The 24575-nt window shown below is 36.3% G+C and overlaps 1 protein-coding gene across 6 annotated transcripts in view; it reads left to right on the forward strand.

Moving 5' to 3' along the window:
* CCDC141 (coiled-coil domain containing 141) overlaps window positions 1-24575 on the forward strand; it is a 216661-nt gene that overhangs the window by 46621 nt on the left and 145465 nt on the right. For all 6 annotated transcript variants that reach the window (XR_010341447.1, XM_064373291.1, XM_064373289.1 and 3 more), the window contains exons 4-5: window positions 17480-17671; window positions 20994-21102. Coding sequence is in view for 5 of the 6 variants with exons in the window: in XM_064373291.1 (XP_064229361.1) it covers window positions 17480-17671; window positions 20994-21102 (301 nt within the window). In the remaining variant the exon portion in view is untranslated. The remainder of the gene's footprint in view (window positions 1-17479; window positions 17672-20993; window positions 21103-24575) is intronic.

Consider the following 24575-nt stretch of genomic DNA (forward strand, 5'->3'; position numbering starts at 1 on the left):
TGTGGATTCTGCTAGCTCTTTTGGGTCCCAAGCAATGAGGCATCATAGTGTCACTCAGTTCAGGAATATCCTTCTCTCCCTTTTTCACAATAATCCAGTTGAGAACATTTAGATTGGCATCCACAAAGCAACTGTGAACAGCTTTCCTTCTCCAGTTCTTCTAGTTGTATAATGGGAATACCCTGTACTCAGTAGTAGGTGGACATGGTCATGGGTCAAGACATCTTGCTTCATGGGAAAACTTTGTTTTTCATTCCTACCACTGATTTGGACCATATAACCTTTCCATTCTTCATGCAGAGCATCAGCAGCCACTTCTGTTGGCCACATGCTTCTCATGAAAAGTATGAACTTTGGCTGGGAACAGTGGCTTATGCTTGTAATCCCAACCCTTTGGGAAGCTGAGTAGGTGGATCACTTGAGTTCAAGAGTTAGAGACCAGACTGGCCAACATGCTGAAATCCCATCTCTACTAAAAATTCAAAAATTAGTCAGGGTGATGGAGTAAGACTCTGTCTCAGGAAAAAAAAAAAAAAAAAGAACTTTGCATTGATCAGTCATTTTAGTGAATTTCTGGCAGCCAGTGGCTGAGAAGGAGATATTCAGCTGCTTCAATAAGTAGCTGATTGTCTACGAGGTGCCACAAAAAAGAGCTAGTCTCCACTTTCTTACATCAGACTCTGTAATGTCCTGTGTCTTCCTGGCTCTGTTAATCCTGCCATACCTGCCTGTGTTCCCCAAGGTTCTCTGATTTCCAGATGCTTTGCTATCCAGCACTGCCCTCCATCTCTTTTTACCTCCTCCTCTGATCTTTTTGGTTCAACTTTATGATTTTTTTTTTCCACCTCAAGCTGCTATTCTCTTCATACCTTCCACAAATGTTGCAACCATAAGCCTGGAAAGTTTCTGGCCAGTTGGAAGATACTAACTCTACAGTTAGTTGGCGTAGATTATCTCTGGTGTTAGTTGCTGACATGGCAGCTGCACATCAGCACATTTAGATGTTACTCCCAAGTCTCCATTCCTTTCTTTATTTCCTTTATTGAGCTGTTTTATAAACTGTGCTTCTCACATCACTAACAGTTCACAAATACAGTCTCAGAGATGCATAAGTACCTAAAATAATTTCAAATTTTGATTATTTATAAATATTTAATATAAGCTACCAAATTTCAGTGCTTATACTTGTGCTTGTATTTTCATTTTATTGGTGTCAAAGGAATGGCAATGTTTGAATTTTTTGGCGTTTTCTTAAACTGGGGATCCATAGCTTATTCTCTGAGTTCCTTTGTTCTCAAGATTGAGAAACACTGCTCTGCAGTGGTTGAAATGGACCTGGGCAAATGAGCATCTCCCAGGCCTGACTAGTCACTCCTCATGTATCTATTGTGTACTTCCTGTGTTACACACTGCGTCATACACAAGGAATGAAAAACAATTCCTATCAAGGGTTAGTGGGAAAGTACACAATTTTAATCTATTATGATATTGCTAGTCAATTGATACAAACTTTCTGGAGAACAGTGTAGCAACGGCATAAAGCCTTGTGGATAATCCTTAACCCAATCATTCCACTTTTAGAAACTTATTTTATGAACACGAGAGGTCCACAAAGATTTGTATGAAAGAATCAAGAAATCAAATTAAATGAGGATTGTTGGAATTGACTCAGCTCGACATTACTTATAATAGTTATAAATGGAAAGCAGATTTAAAATTAACAACAGGGGAATAATTAAATAAATTATGGCAAACTATGTCATGGGAATTTAGATGGCCATTAAAAATAGTATTTCTACAAAACATTGAAAAGAAAGGTCTTATACTACTATTTTAAGCTGAACAGCAATATACAGTTCTCTATACAAGAAGTCAACAAACTTTTTCTGTAAAAGGGTCAGATGGTAAATATTTTAGGATATTTTATCTAAAATTTGAATTATTTTAGGTAAATATTTTAGAATCATACTACTTTGTGAGTTGCGACTATTTAGACTAGGCTGTTGTATTGTGATAGTAGCTGTAGACAGTACATTCACAAGTAGATATAGTTGTGTTCCAATAAAACTTTATTATGGACATTGAAATTTGAGTTTCATATAATTACTATGTGTCATGAAATATCCTTTTTTAAGTTTTGTTTTAAACCACTTAAAAATGCAAAAGCCGTTCTTACATTACAGGCCATACAAAAACAGATGGCAGGATAGATTTGGACCATAGGCCATTGTTTGTTGATCTGTGATCTATCCCTTGTGATTCTGATTGTGTGTGTGTGTGTGTGTGTGAATGTGAATGGTGATGAATCTCTGAGCAGTGGGATTATGGGCAATTTTTAATTTTTATTATTTTCTTGTTTTTCTCCATTTTATAATATGAACTTACATTACTTTTATAATCAGAAAAGCAAAAAAATAAGTGCACTATAATAATGGTTATAATGATGGGAAGTGCTTTAAAGGGACAAGTACCCTTGATCCAAGTAGGAGAGAAGGGTGAGGGTCAGGGAAGATTTGCTGAGACAACTTCTGAACAGTGTTGTGAAAGATGATGAACAGTCGTTCAAGGATAGGTGAGTCACGAGAGAAAAAGGGGAGACTGAGAGGCCAAAAGGAAGAGTATTCTAGGCTGAAAAATAGATGATAGACCATAGGAGAGTCAGGGAACCACAAGAATTTCAGAAGACTAGAGAACAGTGTAAGGGAGTGAGCCAAGAGGGTTAAGACTAGAAAAAGAATCAAGCATTGAGGATCTTATTTGCTATGCTTGGACTTTTATTTTTATTTTAAAATCAATTGGAAGCATGGAAAGATTTATGAGCTACTGAGTGACATGCTCATACTTCTGATTTAGAAAGATCTATATGGCATAAGGGTAGAGAATGGATTGGGTGAAGCCTAGAGGCAGAAGAACAAGTTGAAAGGCTGTTGTAGGAATTTGGGTGAGAAATGTTGAAAGATGAAACTGAGGTAAGGGAATGGAAATAGAGAAAGTAGAGGGTTCAAATGATATGTAGGAGTTGACTTAATGGGTCTTGATGACTGATTAGGTCTTGGAGTTGGAGGAGATGTGCAGGAGAGAATAAAGGTACCCTTCTGTGTTTTTGCTCCTGACAGCCAGGTGAGTTTCAGTGGAAATAAAGAAGGCATGATCTATTTGTAGATGTTTTGAGTTTGACGTAGTTGTTGGATCTTTGAGGGGAGATTTTCAATATGGTTCAAAAATCAGGAGAAATAAGTTATGTAGATGGTGGTTGCAGATATAAGCGTTGATGTGTCCACTTGAAAAGAGGGTGTTGAATAATGACTGCTGCACTTTCTCCTCCATCCCCATTGGACTGTACAGAGATGCAATCCAATCAGTGTTCATGACTTGCTGTGATAGTCTATTCAAACTTTGGGATCACTTGTCCTCAGCCCCCAGAGCCACGTTAATGTTTCTGGAGTAAATTAAGTGTAGTTTGAAAAAGTTGCCCAAATGATTTTGATAAAGGCTCCTCAGACCCACCCTGATACCTGCCTGTTTGAGAAGAAAACATCAAAGACCATGATATCCTGGAACACCTGGATGTTTAAAAATAAGAAACGAAAGCGAACCTGTAAAAGCAGAAACACAGATGAAAAATCAGAGTACACTGGTAGCCAGAGGAAGAAAAAATTTTTTTAATGGAGCATGTAACAGTGTTAATTACAAAAAGATAATTAAAGATTGCTAGTGTTGACCAAAATGAGGTCATACAGACCTATACAAGAATATTTCAGTGAGATGATGGGGACAGAAACCATTCAGGAGTGAGTAGAGAAGTAGATGGGTATTAAGGAAAAAAAACTGAAGCATGGAGGAAAGAAAAACAATACAATAACTAGATTCCTCCACAATCTTTTATATCTGTTACGACAATCTGTACTATTATACTGAAGAGGGGTTTGAAAAATGCTTGCTGGGTAAGTGAGACAATGAATGAGTGAATATATTCATGAATGACATCAGGTTCCGTTAGATATATTATCTTCCTTGAACTATAAGGGTCATTGAGAGTATTATTTTATTTGAACAAGGGACAGTTTGGTTTTAGCATTAATAAAGGATAAAGAGCACTCTTTCCATTCTAGTGAAGTACATTCTACAGCTTCCTGTTGATTGAGAATGTTGTGAGTCCTGTAGAATATGATACAAATTTTTAAACTAGAAATTAATATACAATTATTCTTATTTATATTGCAATATTATTAACTGAATTTATAAATAAGACATACAAAAATGAGATTTCTCCTGCTTTTAAGTGTGTTTTCAGATATGAAGTAGTCTTTCCATACCTCATGGTTTTTGATTGCCATCCTTGGGGAAGAGCTGCTTCTCTCCATTTAGACAATAACAGTTGACAGCAATGGAGAGAGGCCACTTGAGGGGACAGGTTAAAGGCAGGAGCACCAGGCTCACTTTAAGTGTTCAAAATCCTATCCTCAGGTTTGCCTGGTTTACATTTCCATAGTACACAAATCTTACGAATTTTCTAAAAGAACCCTACAGGCCTGAATAGGAAGTGAGAGAGAGAGACGACTTTAAGGGTGTTATCAAGGATTTTCCCACCATTGGAAAACTGGGAGTCATGGCATTCTGGAGAAAGAGGAGGCAAATTTTGATCTGGTCTAAAAAGACTTCTAATAACTGTGGAAAGCTCTGTTCCAAACGTAAGGAAGTTCCATTACTCTAGAATCAGTGCTGTGTGGCAGTTTTGTTAGAACTTTCTAAAGTTGATGTCAGATTGAAACGACTTTTCTAACAGCTTGTGAAATAAAATAAAATAATTTTCAAGAGAAAGTGAATGAACCCTCTTAGACCTTTCCCACACTTCTACCACAAACATTTATTGAGCCTCTGCTATGTGCTGGGCATTCTATGTTTCTCGGTAGGGGTGATATTTGGTGGGACAATCCTTCAAGCTTCACACGTGACAACTAAAACTATCTGAGAACGAGTGACAGGTGCTGGAGCTGTACATGTGAGACAACTTAGGTCTCTGTGTCTCCGTCACAGACCTGAAATCATTATCATTGCCATGTTGGGGTATGATGCCCTCCAACCTTCTCCATTAGTACCTCACTTGTGTTTGTGTTTCAGGCTGCCTGACTAATACACTCTGCTCCTTAGGGGAAGAGAAAAGAAAGAAGTAGCCTCCATGGAGGCTCAGCAATGGACAATAAAATAAAATAGTATTTCCTGAGTGCTGACAGCATATGAGCATTACCAGATTTAAAAGGGAGGGCCTGGCCCATAGGATGATGTGGCACGTGGGCAAACAGAAAGCTGGACCACTAAAAGAACCACAAGGCCTTCCTAACACCTTTACCAAGGCTGAAGAAGTGTCACAGAGACCCAAGTACTCCATATCAAAAACCTGCCAGGGTGGATTCTGCCTTTGGGTTCAAGATCATGTTATATTTCCAGAATCTCATAGGAGACAAACTTTAACTGGTCACTGTCCTGAGATTTTGGATTTGGTAGAAATATCCCTGTTCTGTAAATCCTGTCTAGTTCTCTCTGTTTGAGTCCCTGTCTCCTCCAGTATTTCAGCTGGTGTTTGATAGGTCTTGGGAAGCATTGGGCCATTCCTGGCCTCCAATCCCAGTAGCCCAAGAGCGATCTAAAATTCCAAGGAAACTTGAATCGGAAAGTTTTCTACAGACTTCCAAAGCAGAATATCTACTTACGTTCTTGGAGAAAATCCCAAGTATAACTTGTACCAAATTAAATCCAGAGGGTTCTGTAAAAATGTTCTGGCCTTGGGTCTGCAATGATTAGAACATTTTGTGGTTCATAGTGTAGGTCATGGGAGAGTCCCAAAGCAATATTGGAAGCCAGAATCATAGTTCTTTTAAGTTGCTCTCCCTAAAACCTTTTTATCCTGATTTATAAAGTGTCATTTGAGTGGGAAAATGACAATATTAAGAGGAGCTTATTTTATGTGTTTAACAAGGCTAAGAGGATTCTTTGTAAAAATACTTCCAAAGGCAATTCTATTAGATATAGAAATGTTCATTTTTTAATTTATTTTAGCCCCTTTTTGCCAAATCTGAGAAATATTACTGGAAAGTTACATGTTTACCTGGTTTTCCCTAGAATGAATTCATAGTCTGTTATTTCTTATTCTTCCCTGTATCACTGCCATAGAATTTTCAAATTTCAACCTGGCACAGTGGCTCACACCTGTAATCACAGCACTTTGGGAGGCCAAGGCAGATGACTCACCTGAGGTCAGAAGTTTGAGACAAGCCTGGCCAACATGGCAAAACTCTGTCTCTACTAAAAATACAAAAATAAGCCAGACATGGTGGCACATGCCTGTAATCCCAGCTACTCGAAAGGCTGAGGCAGGAAAATAACTTGAACCCTGGAAGCAGAGGTTGCAGTGTGTCAAGATTGAGCCACTACACTCCAGCCTGGGCAACAGAGTGAGACTCTGTCTCATACACAAGAAAAAAGAAAAAAAAAAAAGAATTTTTAGATTTCATGGAATTTGTAGTTTCAGTTCTTACCATACTCTTTGCATTTGAAAAAGTTAGAATTTAAAACTTTTAATATAATATTTTCATCTTATATACTCTTGACCTAACAACATAAGTGGAGATTGAGGCCAGGTTAACCTATTTTAATGTTAAAAAGTATAAAATGAAAAATATGCACAATACAAAAGTAACCAGCCCTTACAATGGTCTAAAACTTGTCACACAAGAAGGAAACGTCCAGTTACTAGGCTCTCTTTTTATTTATTTATTTATTTTTTCTAAGATGGGGTTTCACCATGATGGCCAGGCTGGTCTTGAACTGCTGACCTCAGGTGATCCACCCACCTTGGCCTCCCAAAGTGCTAGGATTACAGGCGTTAGCCACCGCGCCTGGCCTAGGCTCTCAAATAGCTAGGTAAGAAAATATACATTTTTGGTCAAACTCTCCTGGCAATTTAGACACTCAGTTGTCTGTTTATTCCTTTTTTTTTTTCTTTTTTCAGACAGTCTCTTGCTCTGTGGCCGGGATGGAGTGCAGTGGCGCGATCTCGGCTCACTGCAACTTCTGCCTCCCAGGTTCAAGCAATTTTCCTGCCTTAGCCTCCTGAGTAGCTGGGACTACAGGCACCTGCCACCACCCTTAGCTAATTTTTGTATTTTTAGTAAAGACGAGGTTTCACCACATTAGCTAGGGTCATCTCAGTCTCTTGACCTCATGATCCACCCACCTTGGCCTCCCAAAGTACTGAGATTACAGGCATGAGCCACTGTGCCCGGCTGTCTGTTTATTCTAAATAGCAAAGAGAACAGAGCTGGCACATACTCATCTATCTGTTAGTGGATGTTCATTGCCATTTCCATCCAGTCTGCCTGAGACTTTTTTTGAGTTAGCTATGAAATTATCAGTCTGTGATCTAGAATTTTTACTTTGTTGCATTATAAATTTTGTTTTTTTCTCTATTAAGTATAAGAGAACCTTGGTGACATAATGTGCCAATAAAGGAATTTACATTTGTAAATGTATCTGTCAGCTTGATATGGTTTGGCTGTGTCCCCACCCAGATCCCATCTTGAATTCCCATGTGTTATGGGAGGGACCTGGTGGAAGGTAATTGAATCATGGGAGCAGGTCTTTCTTGTGCTGTTCTCATAATAATGAATAAGTCTCATGAGATCTGATGGTTTTAAAAATGGGAGTTTTCCTACAACAAGCTTTCTCTTTGCCTGCTGCCATCCGTGTAAGATGTGACTTGATCTTTCTTGACTTCTGCCTTGATTGTGAGTCTTCCTCAAACATGTGGAACTGTGAGTTCTCTGTTAAACCTCTTTCCTTTGTAAATTTCCCAGTCTTGGGTATGTCTTAATCAGCAGCATGAAAATGAACTAATACAGTAAATTGGTACCAGTAGAGTGGGATGCTGCTGAAAAGATACCTGAAAATGTGGGAGTGATTTTGAAACTGGGTAACAGACAGGGATTGAACAGTTTGGAGGGCTCAGAAGATGACAGGAAAATGTGGGACAGTTTGGAACTTCCTAGAGACTTATTGAATGGCTTTGTCCAAAATGCCGATAGTGATATGAACAATAAAGTCCAGGCTGAGATGGTCTCAGATAGAAATGAGGAACTTGTTGGGAACTGGAGCAAAGGTGACTCTTGTTATGTTTGAGTGAAGAGATTGGTGACATTTTGCCCTGCCCTAGAGATTTGTGGAACTTTGAACTTGAGAGAGACGATTTAGGGCATACGGCAGAAGAAATTTCTAAGCAGCAAAGCATTCAAGAGATGACTTAGGTGCTGTTAAAGGCATTCAGTTTCATAAGGGAAGCAAAGAATAAACATTTGGAAAATTTGCAGCTTGACAATGCAATAGAAAAGAAAATCCCATTTTCTGAGAAGAAATTCAAGTCAGCAGAAATTTATATAAGTAACAAGGAGCTAATCCCCAAGAAATGGGGAAAATGTCTCCAGGGCATGTCAGAGGTCTTAATGGCAGCCCCTCCCATCACAGGCCTGGAGGCCTAGGAGGAAAAGTGGTTTTGGGGGCCGGGCCCAGGGTCTCTGTCCTGTGTGCAGCCTAGGAACTTGGTGTCCTGTGACCTAGCCACTACAGCCATGGCTGAAAGGGGCCAACACAGTGCTTGGCCATGGCTTCAGAGGGTGCAAACCTCAAGCCTTGGCAGCTTCCATGTGGTTTCTAGCCTGTGGGTACAGAGAAGTCAAGAACTAGAGTTTGGGACCCTCCACCTAGATTTCAGTGAATGTATGGAAATGCCTGGATGCCCAGGCAGAAGTTTGCTTCAGGGGCAGGGCCTTCATGCAGGGCACTGCTAGGGCAGTGTGGAAGGGAAATATGGGGTTGGAGTTCCCAAACAGAATACCTTCTGGGGCATTGCCCCTGGAGTTCTGAGAAGAGGGCCACTGTCCTCCAGACCCCAGAATGGTAGATCCACTGATAGCTTGCAGTAGAAGCTGGAAAAGCTATAGACACTCAATGCCAGCCCATGAAAGCAACCAGGAGGAAGGCTGTACCCTGCGAAGCCAGAGGGGCAGAGCTGCCCAAGTTCATGGGAAGCCACCTCTTGCATCAATGTGACCTGGATGTGAGACATAGAGTGAAAAAAGATCATTATGGAGCTTTAAGATTTGACTACTCTGCTAGATTTTGGACTAGCATGGGGCCTGTAGCTCCTTTGTGTTGGCCAATTTCTCCCATTTGGAATGGCTGTATTTGCCCAACACCTGTACCTCCATTGTATCTAGGAAGTAAGTAACTTGCTTTTGATTTTATGGGCTCATAGGTGTGAAGGGACTTGACTTGTCTCAGATGAGACTTTGGACTATGGACTTTTAACTTAATGCTGAAATGAGTTAAGATTTTGGGGACTGTTGGGAAGGCATGACTGGTTTTCAATATAAGGACATGAGACTTGGGAGGGGCCAGAGGTGGAATGATATGGTTTGGCTGTGTCCCCACCCAAATCTCATCTTGAATTCCCACATGCTGTAGAAGAGACATGTAGGAGGTAATTGAATCATGGGGTCAGGTCTTCCCCATGCTGTTCTCGTGATAGTGAATGAGTCTCATGAGATCTGATGGTTTTTTAAATGGAAGTTTCCCTACACAAGCTCTCTCTTTGCTGTCACCAGCCCCTTAAGATGTGACCTGCTCCTCCTTGCCTTCTGCTATGATTGTGAGACTTCCCCAGCCACATGTAACTGTGAGATCTCCATTAAACATCTTTCCTTTGTAAATTCCCCAGTCTTGGGTATGTCTTTGCCAGCAATGTAAAAACGGACTAATACATAACTTTTATTAGGTAATTCTAAGGTAATAGATAACTCCAAAAGAGTAATGGCTTACAAATAACAGACTTTATCTTACCATGTTGGCTGCATGGTAATTGCAGTTCAGGTTTGTGTGTCTTCTTTATTTTAGAATCCAGGCTGAAGGAGTGTATTAGTCTGTTCCATGCTCCTAATAAAGACATACTTGAAACTGGGTAATTTATAACGGAAAGAGGTTTAATTGACTCACAGTTCACCATGGTTGGGGAAGCCTCAGGAAACTTCCAATCATGGTGGAAGGGGATGCAAACACGTCCTTCTTCACATGGCAGCAGGAAGGAGAAGTGCCAAGAAAAAGGAGGAAAAGTCCCTTATAAAACAATCTGCTCTTGTGAGAACTCTCTCACTATCACAAGAACAGCAACATGGGGGTAACTGTCTCCATAATTCAATCATCTTCCACCAGATCCCTCCCATGACACATGGGAATTATGGGAACTACAGTTCAAGATGAGATTTGGGTGGGGATACACCAAAACCTTATCAAGGAGCAACCCCTATTCATGGAAAGAGCAGTGATAGACTCACTCATTGGCTCTTAATACTTCTACTCAGAAATGGCACACAAAACTTCTGTTCACATTTTTTTAGTCTAACCCAGTTGCATGGACAAGTCTGGTTTTAGGAGGCATAGAAGTACAATCCTCTTATAAAGAGAAACAGTAAATAACTGGGAAAAATAATATAATTAAAGTGTGTAATGTGTCTTAGAATATAATTTGGAAGAATAAGGAAGGAAAGGACTGTTCAAGAATATTAATTGGAGACAACTTAGGTCCATGATTCCCATACAGCAATGACATGTGTTTTTTTCTTTTAAGAATAAGTCTATTTTACATAATTGCAAAAATAAAAATATTTCCTCCAATAATAAAAATAACATATTTTTATTATAAAAAATTAAAAACATACAGAAAGATATAAATAAGAATGTGAAATTAACTGGAAAACACCTGGGTAAATACTTAGAGAAATTAAAATACATGTCCATCTAAAAACTTATGCATAAATATTTATAGCAGATTTATATATGGTAGTCAAAAATTGGAAACATCCAAATTTCCACAGGCAACTAAATAAATTGGCATATTCATCTATTCATTTGGGGACATACTTGAGAAATTATTCAATATTTTCGATGCTGGTGGCAGTCATAGTGATGATGAGGCAGATGATGATAAGATCTTCTTGGGACAATTTTGGTAACATTTTAAAGAAAATTTTCCATTTTATCCCCATTTTTGTTTTTATTTCCAGAAAATCCAAAACTTGCTCTATGCATTTAGAGCCCTCAATCTTAATATTATATAATTATGTTAAAAAAATTGTAATGATACATAATAATTGCACATATTTACAGGATAAATGTGATACTTTGGTACATTCCTACACTGTATAATGATCAAGTCAGGGAATTGGGATATCCATTACCTCAAACAGTTATGATTTCTTTGTGTTGATGATACTAAAAATCTTCACTTTTAGTTATTTTGAAATATATAATAATTAAATATAGTCACTCTACTATCAAACACTACTATCAAACATTTATTTCTTCTATCTAACCGTATTTTTGTACCCATTAACCAACCTCTCTTTATCTCCTTCCTCCTTTCCACCCCGCAGCCTCTGGTAACCATCATTCTATTTCCACCTCCATGAGATCTGCTTATGTTTTTTGTGTATCACTTTTTTCCTTTTAAAATGTCAAAAGTTAAAAAACATTTTGAAGAGACAAAATTCTTATAACATAAAATTAACCATTTTGAAGTATAAAATGCAGTGGCATTTAGTATATTCACAGTGCTGTGTGTGAAATGTTCAATATAGAAATAAACTTCTGAAATTCAAATGTTTTATTTGGGAGGAAAGTACTGCAATTCAGGGCATAAATGCAGACTGGCTGGTCTCCAGTATGTCTGAAAAACAAAGAGAAAGCTACAGGTTTTATAAAATGGAGAACATTATTGCTCTTTGAGAAATGTCATTGCCACTAGTAAGGTTTTGAGGACCGGTAAGCTCTGATTGGCAAGTGACAGCAGTGGACAAAACTAGTCTCAGAGTTGCAACAGATTGTTTCAGTAGCCAATAGATAAAACTGGTTTCAGGTTATAGTAGGCAGTTTCAGCTTCCAGACTTGCAGGGAATTACATTTTTGGGGCAATGTTTTGTGCCCTGAGTGCTTTTCTCCCTGGCCTCTCAACTCTTTTAGTTGCATATCACCAGAATGACCCAATTCATATGATCAACTTTCTCATGTGCAACTATCACCTCTATTGAGATCCAGAACCTTCCCATCAGCCCAAAAGAAAACTCTGTACCCATTAAGTAGTGATTCCTTAGTCACCCTTTCCCCAGCCCCTGGTAAGCACCATTCTGCTCTTTATTACTAAGATTTTACCTATTCTAGATATTTCATATAAGTGGGATCATGATCATGCATTGTATGACCTTTGGTGTTTGACTTTCACTTAGCATAATGTCTTAGAGGTTCACCAGTGTTGTAGCATGTATTGGTCTTTCTTTCCTTCTCCCCTCCCCTCCCCTCCCCTCCCCTCCCCTGCCCTCCCCTCCTCTCCCCTGCCCTCCCAATGGATATACCTAGGAATGTAATTGCTAGGTCATATGGTAATTCTGTGTTTAACTTTTTGAGTAAATGCCAACATGTTTTTTTAAAGCAGCTGTACCATTTTATATTATCATCAGCTACGTACATGGATTCCAGTTTCTCCATGTTCTTGCCAACACTTGTTATTTTCAATTTTTTAAAGGTTATAGCTATCCTAGTGAGTGTGAAGTGACATCTCATTGTGCTTTTGATTTGCATTTTTTCTAAGACTAATCATTTGAGCATCTTTCTGTGCACTTGTTTGCCATTTATTTCTTTTTTTGAGAAATGTCTTTTCAAATCCTTTGCCCACTTTATGATTGTATTGTTGTCCTTTCTATTGTTTTATTTATTTATTTAGAGACAGAGTCTTGTTCTGTCACCCAGGTTGGAGTGCAGTGGTGTGATTTCAGCTTATTGCAACCTCCCCCTCCTGGACTCAAGCAATTCTCCTGCCTCAGCCTCAAATTAATTAATTAAATTAAAGTAAATTAATTTAAAGCCCGAGTAACTAGGATTACAGGCACCCACCACCATGCCCGACTAATTTTTGTATTTTTAGCAGAGACTGAGTTTCACTATGTTGGTCAGGCTGGTCTCAAACTCTTGACCTCAGGTGATCTGCCTGCCTCAGCCTCCCAAAGTGCTGGGATTACAGGTGTGAGCTACCACGCCCAGCCCCTTTCTATTGTTAAGTTGGAAGAGTTCTTTATATATTCTGAATGCTAGATGCTTATCGGTTTTATAATTTGCCAATATTTTCTCCCATTCTAAGGATTTTCTTTTTACTTCTTTGCTAATGTCCTTTGTACATAAAAGTCTTAATTTTGATGATGTCCAATTTATCTGTTTCTTGTTGTTGTTGCTTATGCTACTGGTGTCATATCTAAAAAACTATTGCCAAATTCAAGGTGATGAAAATTTGGTTATAAAATTCTTCTAAAAATTTCATAAATTTTAGCTTTTACATTATATCACTGATACATTTTGAATTAAATTTTTATATGACATGAGAGGTAAATATTCAACTTTATTCTTTTACTGTGAATATCTAATTGTTCTAGCACCACTAGTTGAAGAGATTATTCTTTCCTCATTGAATGGTCCTGCCACCATTGTTGAAAGTCAATTGCTCATAGGCATATAGGTATATTTCTAAACTCTCATTTCTAGGCCATTGCCCTATATATCTATCCTTATGCCAATGCACCATTTTGATTACTGCTGCTTTGTAGTAAGTTTTGAAATTTTTAGAAGTGTGAGGCTTTGAATTTGTCCTTTTTCAAGATTGTTTTGACTATAGTCCCGTTACAAGTCCATATAAATATGAGGATTATCTCTGCAATTTCTGTCAAAAAGCCTGTGAAATTTTTATATTGATTACATTGAATCTGTGGATTACTTTAGATAGTACTGCTTTTCAGCAACATTAAGTCTTCCAACTTATGAACATAGGATCTATTTCCATTTATTTACGTCGTCTTCAATTTCTTTCAGCAATGATTTTTAGTTTTCAATGTACAAGTCTTTTACCTCCTTGGTTAAACTTATTCCTAGGTATTTTATTCTTTCTGATGCTCTTGTAAGTGGAATTCTTGATTTCCTTTTTAGATTGTTCATTTCTGTATAAAGAAACACAACTGATGTTTCTGTGTGTTGATCTCATACTCTGTAACTTTGCTGTATTTTTTAAATTAGCTTTAGCATCATTTCTTCTTTAAACGTTTGGTAGAATTCACCAGTGTAGTCACCTCTGCCTAGTGCTTTCTTATTTGGAAGGTTATTATTGATTTAATTTTTTAATAGTTATAGCCTTGTTCAGATTATCTTTTTTTTTCTTGTGTGAATTTTGGTAGCTTGTATCTTTCAAGGAATTTGTCCATTTCATCTCAGTTATCAAATTTGTGGATATGGAGCCATTTTTGGTATTCCTTTTTATCCTTTCAATGTCCATGGATCAGTAGTTGTGGCCCCTCATTCATTTCCAATATTAGTAGTTTGTTTCTTTTCTCCTTTCCTTTTCTTTCCTTTCCTTTCTTTTTCTTTCCTTTCCTTTTCCTCCCTCCATCCCTCCCTTCCTTCCTTCCTGATTAGCTTGACTAGAGATTTATCAATTTTACTGATCTTTTCTTAGAATCATTTTTGCTTTCATTGATTTTCTCTATTGTTTTCATTTCATTGATTCCTCCTCTAATTTTTATTATTTTCTTCTGTTTACTTAAAATTTAATTTACTCTCTTTCTCTAGTTTCCTATGGTAAAAATTAAAAAAAAAACCTCAGTCTTTTTTCTTTTCATATATATATATATAGAATGCTATAAATTTTTCTTTAAGCACTGCTATTGTGGCATCTTGCAAATTTCGATACATCATATTTTCATTTTCTCATTTAGTTCAAAATATTTTCATTTCCCTTGAGACTTCTTTGACCCGTGTGTTACTTAAAAGTGTGTTGTTTAATATCCAAATATCATGGTATTTTTCAGCTATATTTCTGTTACTGACATTTAGTTTAATTATTTTGTGGTCTAAGAATATATTTGTATGATTTCTGTTTTTAAAAATTTGTTAAGGTATGTTTTATGGTCCAGGATATGGCCTATCTTATGAATGTTCCATGTAAGCTTGAGAGGAAGGTGTGTTCTGCATTGTTGGAGGAATTATTTTATAAATGCCAATTAGATCAAGTTAACTGATGGTGCTGCTCAGTTCATCTATATCCTTAATAATTTTCAGCCTGCTGGATATATTGATTATTGATAGAGGGATGTTGACATCTGTATTATAACATATTTATCTATTTCTCCATGTAGTTCTATAAGTTTTGCCTCATGTATTTTGACTCTCTGCTGTTAGGCTCATACACATTTAGAATTCTTATGCCTTCTTGTAGACTGACTCCTTTATAATTTCATAATACCTATCTTAATCTCAAATTATATTTCTTGCTCTAAAATATTCTCTGTCTAGAATTAACATAGCTACTCCAGCTTTCTTTAGATTAGTGTTAGCATGGTACATCTTTTTCCATCCATTATTTTTTTTTCATCCAGCTTTATTGAGGTATAATTGACAATTAAAAATTGTGTACACCTAAGTTGTACAATATGATGTTTTGAGGTATGTATGCATTTTAAAATAATTAACACATGTTAAATTAATTGAGCTAATTAACATATCAATCACCTCACATTGCTACTCCAATTCATTTACTTTTAATGCATCTCTGCCTTTGTATTTGGAACAGGTTTTTTTGTAGACAATATATAGTTGAGTCTTATTATTCCTATCTACTCTGATAGTCTCTGTTGAACGCAGGAGTGGTTTAGCAAGGGCATATAAAACTATCTCAAAGCTTTTCTAACATTTTTAAGTCATACTTTTCTTGCTTCAGCCTTTTTTTTTGGTTGCTTTACATCTTTGACTACTTTCCAGAGTTCTAACAAAATTAAGACAGTTTTTGCTTGCTGTTTTTGATGTTTCTCTACAGGAATGGTCACTGGAGCTACCTACTCTGCGATTTTATTTGACATCTGTCAGCTATTTTAATATTTTATTGGCTTTTCAATTAATCTCCTTAAAAAATTCAATTCTAGTATTTTAATCTAATCTGCTATTTTCTGATTTTGTATTTAATCAGTTTATCCCCCTTATTTTGTTGTTTTATTTATTTATTTTTAATAATTTAGGCCTGGATGTTGAGATAATTTATTTTCTTTATTTAAAAACAAAGTTGTCTAATACTATGTATTTTATCTGAGCATAAGGTTAGCTGTATATTCAAGGTTTTTAAATGTAGTAGCCTTATTATTATTTTTAAAGACAGTCTATAGTTGTAGTTTTTATTCTCTATTTGTTTGATGTAAGACTGGTTATATCTACTTGAAATATTTCAGTGCCACAGATATGAAGGTTCATGAGTGCCTTTACTGTGGCTTGCACTATTTACCATTATAAATGCCATTTTTAAGCACCAGTGATTTTTGTTTTGATTCTAATTTGTTCAATATTATAGTCCTGCTTTCTCTTGTCTGTCTTGTCTTGATATATCTCAATTTCTTTATTTCCAAAAAATATTTCTTTTTAGGGACACTCTAGCAAGCACAAATTGGTTGAGTTTTGTTGCCTTTTTTTCTCACTCTGTCAGTGTTTGTCTTTTTGTTTAAAAGGTTAACTCATCCACATTTTTTGTGTTAATTGATTTTTAATTATTTTGTTGTCACTACGTGTGTATATATGTGTGTGTATCCTTATGAACCTGCTCTTATTTCTTTTATTTTCTTTGTTGTATTTTTATTTATCGTATTTTAAGTTTATTTTTATGTTGATATTTCAGAATTTATTCATAATATTTTAGTCTACTATATTCTTTAAAAATTATGCCTTTATTTTGGTGCCAACTTCAAGAATTATGTGGAACTTATTGAATCCTCCTATCCCTGAATGAGACAATTATGTAAGCACATGTTCCTTTTTATTTTTCATATTTTGTCCAAATAGTACATAATGTTGGTTATGCATATCTAAATTTTTAAATTATGACTATTCTGTTTTAAAAATCTACTCATAATGTTTACATTAAGCATCACAGTCATGTTAACAACTAATGACAATTATTTACAATAAACAGTAAGCTTTACTGGGCTTGTCACAACCTTTATTCTTGATCACACTTCTAGGTGTGTTCTTACCACTTTTCTTATTTTTTTGGAAATGTGAGGTTAACATAATATTCTGTACCTCGTGAGAATATAGACATGTATCTTTGCTAAATGTCAGCAGTGTTTGGACAATGTTTAAATGTGAATGCTTTTGGCCTGGCCATGCTCCCTGGTTCACCTCAATCCTGATCGCTCCTTCCTTCCTGTTTGATATACTTTCTTGCATAACAGTTTGTGTTTATAAATTCTCTTTCCTAGACCCCATACAATTTCTAATATCCAAGTGTTTAAAATGTGATTCTGTGTTCTTACAATGAGTTAACACCCTGGCTTATGCCTTTTTCTCTTGGACTTAGGCTTTGGAAGATCGGGTGTGGGAACTCTTGAAGGAGGCAGACAAGACAGCTGAAGAGAACAAGGATCAGAGTCAGGTCTATGACGCCATGGCCGAGACTCTGGGTGAAGCATGGGCAGCCCTGGTCTCCATGCTTGAAAGAAGAACGGATCTCCTTAGGTTGACTTCTGAATTTTTTGAAAATGCCTTAGAGGTTTGTGCTTTAAAAAACTTCTCCCTTCCCCAAGTCAGAGCAACTGAATAGCACTCCTGAAAATGTTTGTTTTTCCACAAGTAGACATTGTCATCAGTTAAAAAAAATTGGCAGAATAACCAAGACATACATACACAATGTATTTAATTTTTGATTGTCAAAAGTAAATTTATTACTATTTTAAGAGTAGGTCTTCAAACAAAAACAAAGTACAGTTAACTAATTAAAATGTGGTAAAATATTAAGTAATAATAGGAACTCTCATAAGTTATTATGATTTATTTCCCTCTATATAAAAGGTAGTAATATAGTTCCTAAATCAAACAATTACCCTGATTGTAGGATTACTAAGGAATGCTGGTCTAGAGTGTTATTCTCGGCTTAAAGTTGGACAATAAAATTTACTTTTGCTGCCTATGTTTTAAAAAAGCAATTGTAGAATATTCCATAGGTTATTTGACTCATAAATGTAGCATTTTATGAGTACTTTCCTAAGGCATATAGTTGATTTTCCATAGTTCGAACACCTTAAAATACAAGAGAAGGAAATAGTCCTTCTGGCCCTAAGAAGGCCATATCTCCTTGTGATTTTTCTTGAATTCTATAGTTTTTTGAGGTTTCTAATTTCGAAATGTGAGTTTCAAAGAACATTATCAAAAGAGGTGTTATATTTGGTATAAGACAGTTATTGGAAATTTCACTTTTAACTTCTCTGTCAAGTGGCAGCCCATTCATTTTGATGTGAGAGTGCTGCTTCCTTATGATAAAGCACTAGATTTGAAAAATATGACGTTTTTTAAACTAAAATTTCAGGACTTAAATCCAAAATAATGAAGGAAAGAAGATTAGTAATAGAACCTAAAAATTGGAGTAGGCAATCTCATGCATTATGAACTTGTTTAAAAGCAAAAGGGAGGAATAAAAACCTTATTATAATTTTCAAGGCTTGTTTTTCATTTTGAACACTGAAGTTCAACTAATTTCAGAGACCATCTTGGAAGAAGTTTCATACACAAACTTGCTTTCCTGAAAAGAAATAAGACAGCTGAAATACACCTACAGAGGCCAAATTATAGATACATCTGATTCATTCTATCTCAGTAAGTAGGGCATAGGTTTCAGCTGTCCTTGAAACTCAGCTCTTTTGAGCCCAGGAAATTTTTTTTTTCTAGCATTAGAGCAATATTTGTTTCTCACTGTGTTTTAGAGTTAATACTAGCTTATTTTCTCCATAACAAATTACTTTCAGATGTAGCATGAAATAAAAAGAAATAGTAGGCCAAGCCATAATTCAACCCAACACTCTTATTCTTACACTTGTGTGAGCTTTTATTGGATCTAGTGAAAAGACTAATTATTTCTTTTATTATCCTGTTTCCAATTTTGTGGATCACTTCATACTAAACTGAAGACAAACTCCTATATAATCCTTATGCCCTCTTTGTATGCCAAAGCCATTTTTATTAGCGACGGAAGTGGAGAAAAGAAAATACTGATAAAAGTAAACAGAACTTTAGGGAAGCTTTTTCTGAGTAAAGCGTTGTTTGCTTATTGGTTTGTTTGTTTATTTTTAATTTTATAACAAGCTGAAATATAAATATAAGTTAAACAGCCACTTTTTGTAATGTTCTGCAGAGAACAAACAAACCACCTACTAGGAATGTTTTTTTTTCCTTTTGAAATTCTCTTTAAATAATATTTTAAAAATCAGTTATTAGAAATTGCGTGAATTAGAGATGTAAATGATGTGGATTTGACCCCCTTTTATTGAATTATGTGCATGCAGGAGTTTTTGAGAAATGCAAAATTACTAATGATTGCATGGCTGATCATTAGTACAAGATTATTTCAGGCTTACGACATAACTGTCGGTTGGGTTATTCTCACCTTGAACACTGCTGTAATTTAGGAACACTGCCCCTGAGTGGCAGCAGCAGATGTCCATCAGGTTGTTCTAATAGGATGTCAGAGGCCTTCCTTGCATTTCCAAAACATGTTCCATGCTCTTCAGTCTCTCTCTCATCAATCTGTTTCATTTATAATTGGATTTCATATGGCTGTTGTAACAATCAAACTACAGTAGATTATGTTAATCAAATAGTTACATTAAAATATTAAGAATCCTCAAATTCAAAGATGGTAGTTTGGAGAAGACTTTAAAAAGAAGATAAATACCATAGTAATCCTCTGTGTCTTTCACACTGATACTTTTCCTTAATTAGTTTATTCTAAACCCAATCCAAAGGTGAATATATTAGGATGCTCATATAAACTGTAATAATTACTGTTGAAACTTAGTGCTAAAACAAACCAGCTATTTGTCTACCATTACAGATATACTGTGATAGGATAACCAAATATATTTTGCCATCTTCTAAAATTTGTTTCGAAGATTATTTCCCTGAGCATTTTAACATCAAGTTAATCATCTCTCTTAACCTCTCACTTTCTCTATGGAGAAAAAGAAAAAGAGAGACCAGTCATATTCCTCATCATTTAGAGTGTGAAATTACTATGCGTTTTCCTTGAAACAGAGAAGAAATTTCTCACTTGTCATTCTTGGTCCATCTAATCTCATTTTATTTATAGATGTAATGCATACAAATTATTGATGAAAACGCAAACAGAATTACAAATTATAGATTCAAATATTAAAATTTTACCTCCTTTCACTCATCCTTAATTTCATTTCTTCTCATTAAGTCACCATTTGGTATGTATTTTTTTGAGATCACTTTCTATACAAATATATATATTTTGCTTTGTATAAAATACAGGATTAGACTACGTATTATTTGGAAACTTGCATATTTCACTGCTAAGTTCAGTTATAGAGGGAAAAAATAACTACAACCTTCTCTCTAAGTGAGTTCTTAAGCTACATTTACTTGTAAATGTGTAGGTTACTTTTTAGTTAACCTTTTCTTGGTTTCCCTTAGCTAACTTTCTGCTTATTCTTAACAAAGTGTCTTCGAATGTTGAAAGGGACTAGATACATAGGACACTATAATTTTGGTGGAAAAATTTAATAGGCATTTGGACAGTAAACAGGTTGGTTTATTTCAGCATACATAATTAGGTATGAAAGGAGAAGAAAGTTCTTACCAATAGCACTTTGTAAATTGACTACATGTAAACACACACACACACAAACACTCTAAGCCAATACACACTCACACAAACACATGCATACAAACATACACACTTGCACAAACACATACATCCTCAGTTGGGCTACAGATTTATGAAAAATATCTACAGGTAACTAACAATGGTACATTAATTCTTATACAAATGCCTTTCCTCTGTATTTCTATTGTAGTTTGCTATTAAAATAGACCAAACTGAAGATTTCCTCCAGAATACTCATGAGTTTGAGAATGCTGAGTCCTTAAAATCACTTCTTCAGCTTCATGAACATCATACTAAAGGCAAGAAATACATTTATTTCTCACAGAAGTGTTTAGAGATTTTAAAAGATGTTAATATAAGAATGCTTATGTATGACAGTGTAACTTTAATTTATTTGTGTAGACCTCAACTTGTTCTAAGAAAAGTTAAATAAAGCTTCATTTTTAGTCATCTTGTGAAAGAAAGAACTAGTTGTAAATATTCTGAGGGGATGGTAGAAGACGTGCCTCCAGGAGATTCTGTTGTTTGGTCTGCTAGAGTTTAGCTCCGAGTACAGAGGCCATTTCTACCTTGTTCATCCCTTTACCCTCAGCATCTAGCAAGGTGCCTCGTCACATGGTAGAGCCTCAAGAAATATCTCTTAGTTGAATTATTGAATTCAGTGAATGTTCCTTTTAAGGGTCAATAAATAAGGGTCATTCTTTAAAAAGTAGGTCTGGATAAACAAAATTCCTCTTTCACTATTGCAGTTAAAAAAAATAGTGAATTTTTCCAGATGAAAATCTAACAAAACACTCTACAAAAAAGATTTTCAATTCCCTCTGAACAACTAAAAAGATAGTCTAGTTGTTAACCAACAATTTGTATGCCAAGCCTTTCTACAAGAATTTGGTGTGGGCCAGGAGCGAAGTAGGGAAGGCATTTGTGGAAGAGTAGTAGTTATCTGTCATCTTTTGCTATGGAAGGAGGTTAGATGTATAGATAGAAACAATCATTACTTTTCTTCCTAATATGTCTTCTAATTTTACTGCCAAATAGAACTGGGTCTGGATAGAAAGACTTCCTGAATTCATTTGTCACAGTTCTAACTTGACTTCTAGCTACACCAGCCTGTCATTCTGGACAGGACCAAAAGATGTTTTAAAGTCAGAAATAGATTTAGTGTTTATATTACCCTTCAAAAGACTCTAGATAATAGATCATTATGATAAATTACTTATCACAACTTTCTAAAACTCAAAGATTAAAGGACTCAATCTTTCCTATGTAAATTCTTATGAGAGCCTACCAAATACATATATATAATTTCCACTGATTGTTGTCCTGTAGGACCTATCACTAACAGGGATTATAAACAGCATCAAAAATTTGTACTCTTAAGCAGCAGTTGCCCATTATTATACAGCAGTAGTAATCTATCTAGGTCCAAAGGAAATGAGTAGAATCACATGAAATTCCTGATAGGAGACTGGAAGGTAACATAGGTTCTGTGGTCTCAATTCAATCTTCTTCCGACCAACATGATCATCACACAGCAGTTTTAACTCCAGAAACCTGACAGGGACAGATGCTATTGTTGAAGAATTTCAGTACTGAGGCAATCAAATGAAAGCATTCTCCAGAGGAACTGGGGGCTTGTAGAAGCAGGGGCTTTTCCATACATATTTGGGAATGGAGCTGGCAGGGGGAATGTAGCCTTAATGCTGTTTTGTTTGTTTGCTGTTGACTCCTTCAAAGTTCCCAGGATCTGTGGTGCTGTGGGCCAGTTTACATGAGGCCCGTGCTGCTTTCCTTGAACTTCTCTGACATCCAGCTGACAGTGAGACTGATGTCTTGCTTTTCAGGGGTACAGCCTTCGAGAGTCCAGTGGGTCTCCTTAGTCCGAAGAGATGGATAAAAATGCCAGTGGAAGACAGGAAACATAGTTTATTTTTGCAATGAAAAAATATTCTTACATTCTCACATCTTGATAGCATATTTATTGTGAGAGTTTGTGCCCTTTTGTAATACTTGAAGCACAGAGATGACAGAACTGTGGTCAGGACACCTTGTTCCCAGTTCATGTGCCCAGTGGTGGCTTCAAAAGTTTTTGTTTTCATAAAACAACAAAAAAAAAGTGAGTTGATGCCATTTATTAACCAACTAATTCAGTGGGATATGGTTAAGATTAGCTGATTTGAAATGCATAGTCGAGGGTGAAATTCTGATTTTTTAGTTAAGGGCTTCATATCTATTATCTTTAAATTTAAGGAAATAAAATATGTCTATAAGTGCAGCTAGCCATTCCAGTAAGTTTCTGAGATGTTGATCAGTTGAGTAGTACAAAACATGAGTGTTAGGATGACAAAAGTTGGAAAAACTATAGTCACACTTACCCCTAATAGTCACTTTATTTCAATTAGCTTCACCTATGCTTTTTCCTCATTCAGCAATGCTAAGGTTCTCTTACATGTAAGAAACTTACTCTAACACCGTGGAAGTCAGAACCAGGATTAACGGGTTGATGTTTCTGCCCCCCAGCATGTTTCAGAACAAGTTGGTTCCCTCCACATAACAATCCTTGCTTGAAACAGAAAGAATAATATACCCTCTCCAGGCTTCTCTCTTTTGAGTTAAACTTACCTAGTTAGTTAAAGTCTTTTCCGGCAAATATGGTTTCCAGATAACTTACTGGCCTAGTTGCCCTCAATCCAAGAACACATAATTAAACACTGTTTTCTGAACCCATAACCTGGTGAGAAACCCAGGGCCGTGTGTCATGGTAGTACATGGCTCTTTTCCTCAGGAAGCCTGCAGTTTAGCAGGACATGTACACACTTGTTGGTGACTCCCTCTGTACTTTCTGTGGATACTTCAATACATCACCTCACACCTGTGTGGTAATCATTTATTTTCTTATTAGTCTTCATCATCAGGTTGTGAGACCCTAGATCTCCAAAGCTGAGAATAGTATCCAACCCAAAGTATATTTATTGGGTGTTATTTGCACATAATTCCATTGTAGAACACGGCAGCATGATACAAAAGTGAGCAACAAACAAGGTTCTAAAGGGAGATTAAGGAGAAGAAAAAGCTCTGAAGAATGACAGCTGTACTGTCTGGTTTTCTAAGGGTCTTCTTAAAATGAATGCAAGAACTGAGAAGCTACATCACAGAAGGATCATATATTATATGAATAATATCATAAGATATTACTTCTTCTTTCTTCTTAGATGTCGTATATATCTTAAACCTAGCTGGGGGCCCATTATACTATTATCTCTCCTTTTGTCTATATTCAAAAAATACCCATTAATTATGTTCAAGAGAAACCATCCCACTGAGAAACATTTAGAATATTTTTAAAGTATTAGGAAGCAATATCATACATGATCTCAGGACCAAGATGATGACCTTGATGCATTTTAGAAAGTCCTCATTTGGAAAATTTGTTTAACAAACTATAAACCTATCTACCGGCCGGGCGTGCTAGCTCACGCCTGTAATCCCAGCACTTTGGGAGGCCGAGGTGGGTGGATCACAAGATCAAGAGATTGAGACCATCCTGGTCAACATGGTGAAACCCGTCTCTACTTTTTGTAAAAATACAAAAAATTAGCTGGGCATGGTGGCGCGTGCCTGTAATCCCAGCTACTCAGGAGGCTGAGGCAGGAGAATTGCCTGAACCCAGGAGGCGGAGGTTGCGGTGAGCCGAGATCGCGCCATTGCACTCCAGCCTGGGTAACAAGAGCGAAACTCCCGTCTCAAAAAACAAAACCAAAAAAAAACTATC

This window comes from Aotus nancymaae, unplaced genomic scaffold (assembly GCF_030222135.1).
Source record: "Aotus nancymaae isolate 86718 unplaced genomic scaffold, 86718_ANA_hifiasm-v0.15.2.pri h1tg000008l, whole genome shotgun sequence".
NCBI lineage: Eukaryota > Metazoa > Chordata > Mammalia > Primates > Aotidae > Aotus > Aotus nancymaae.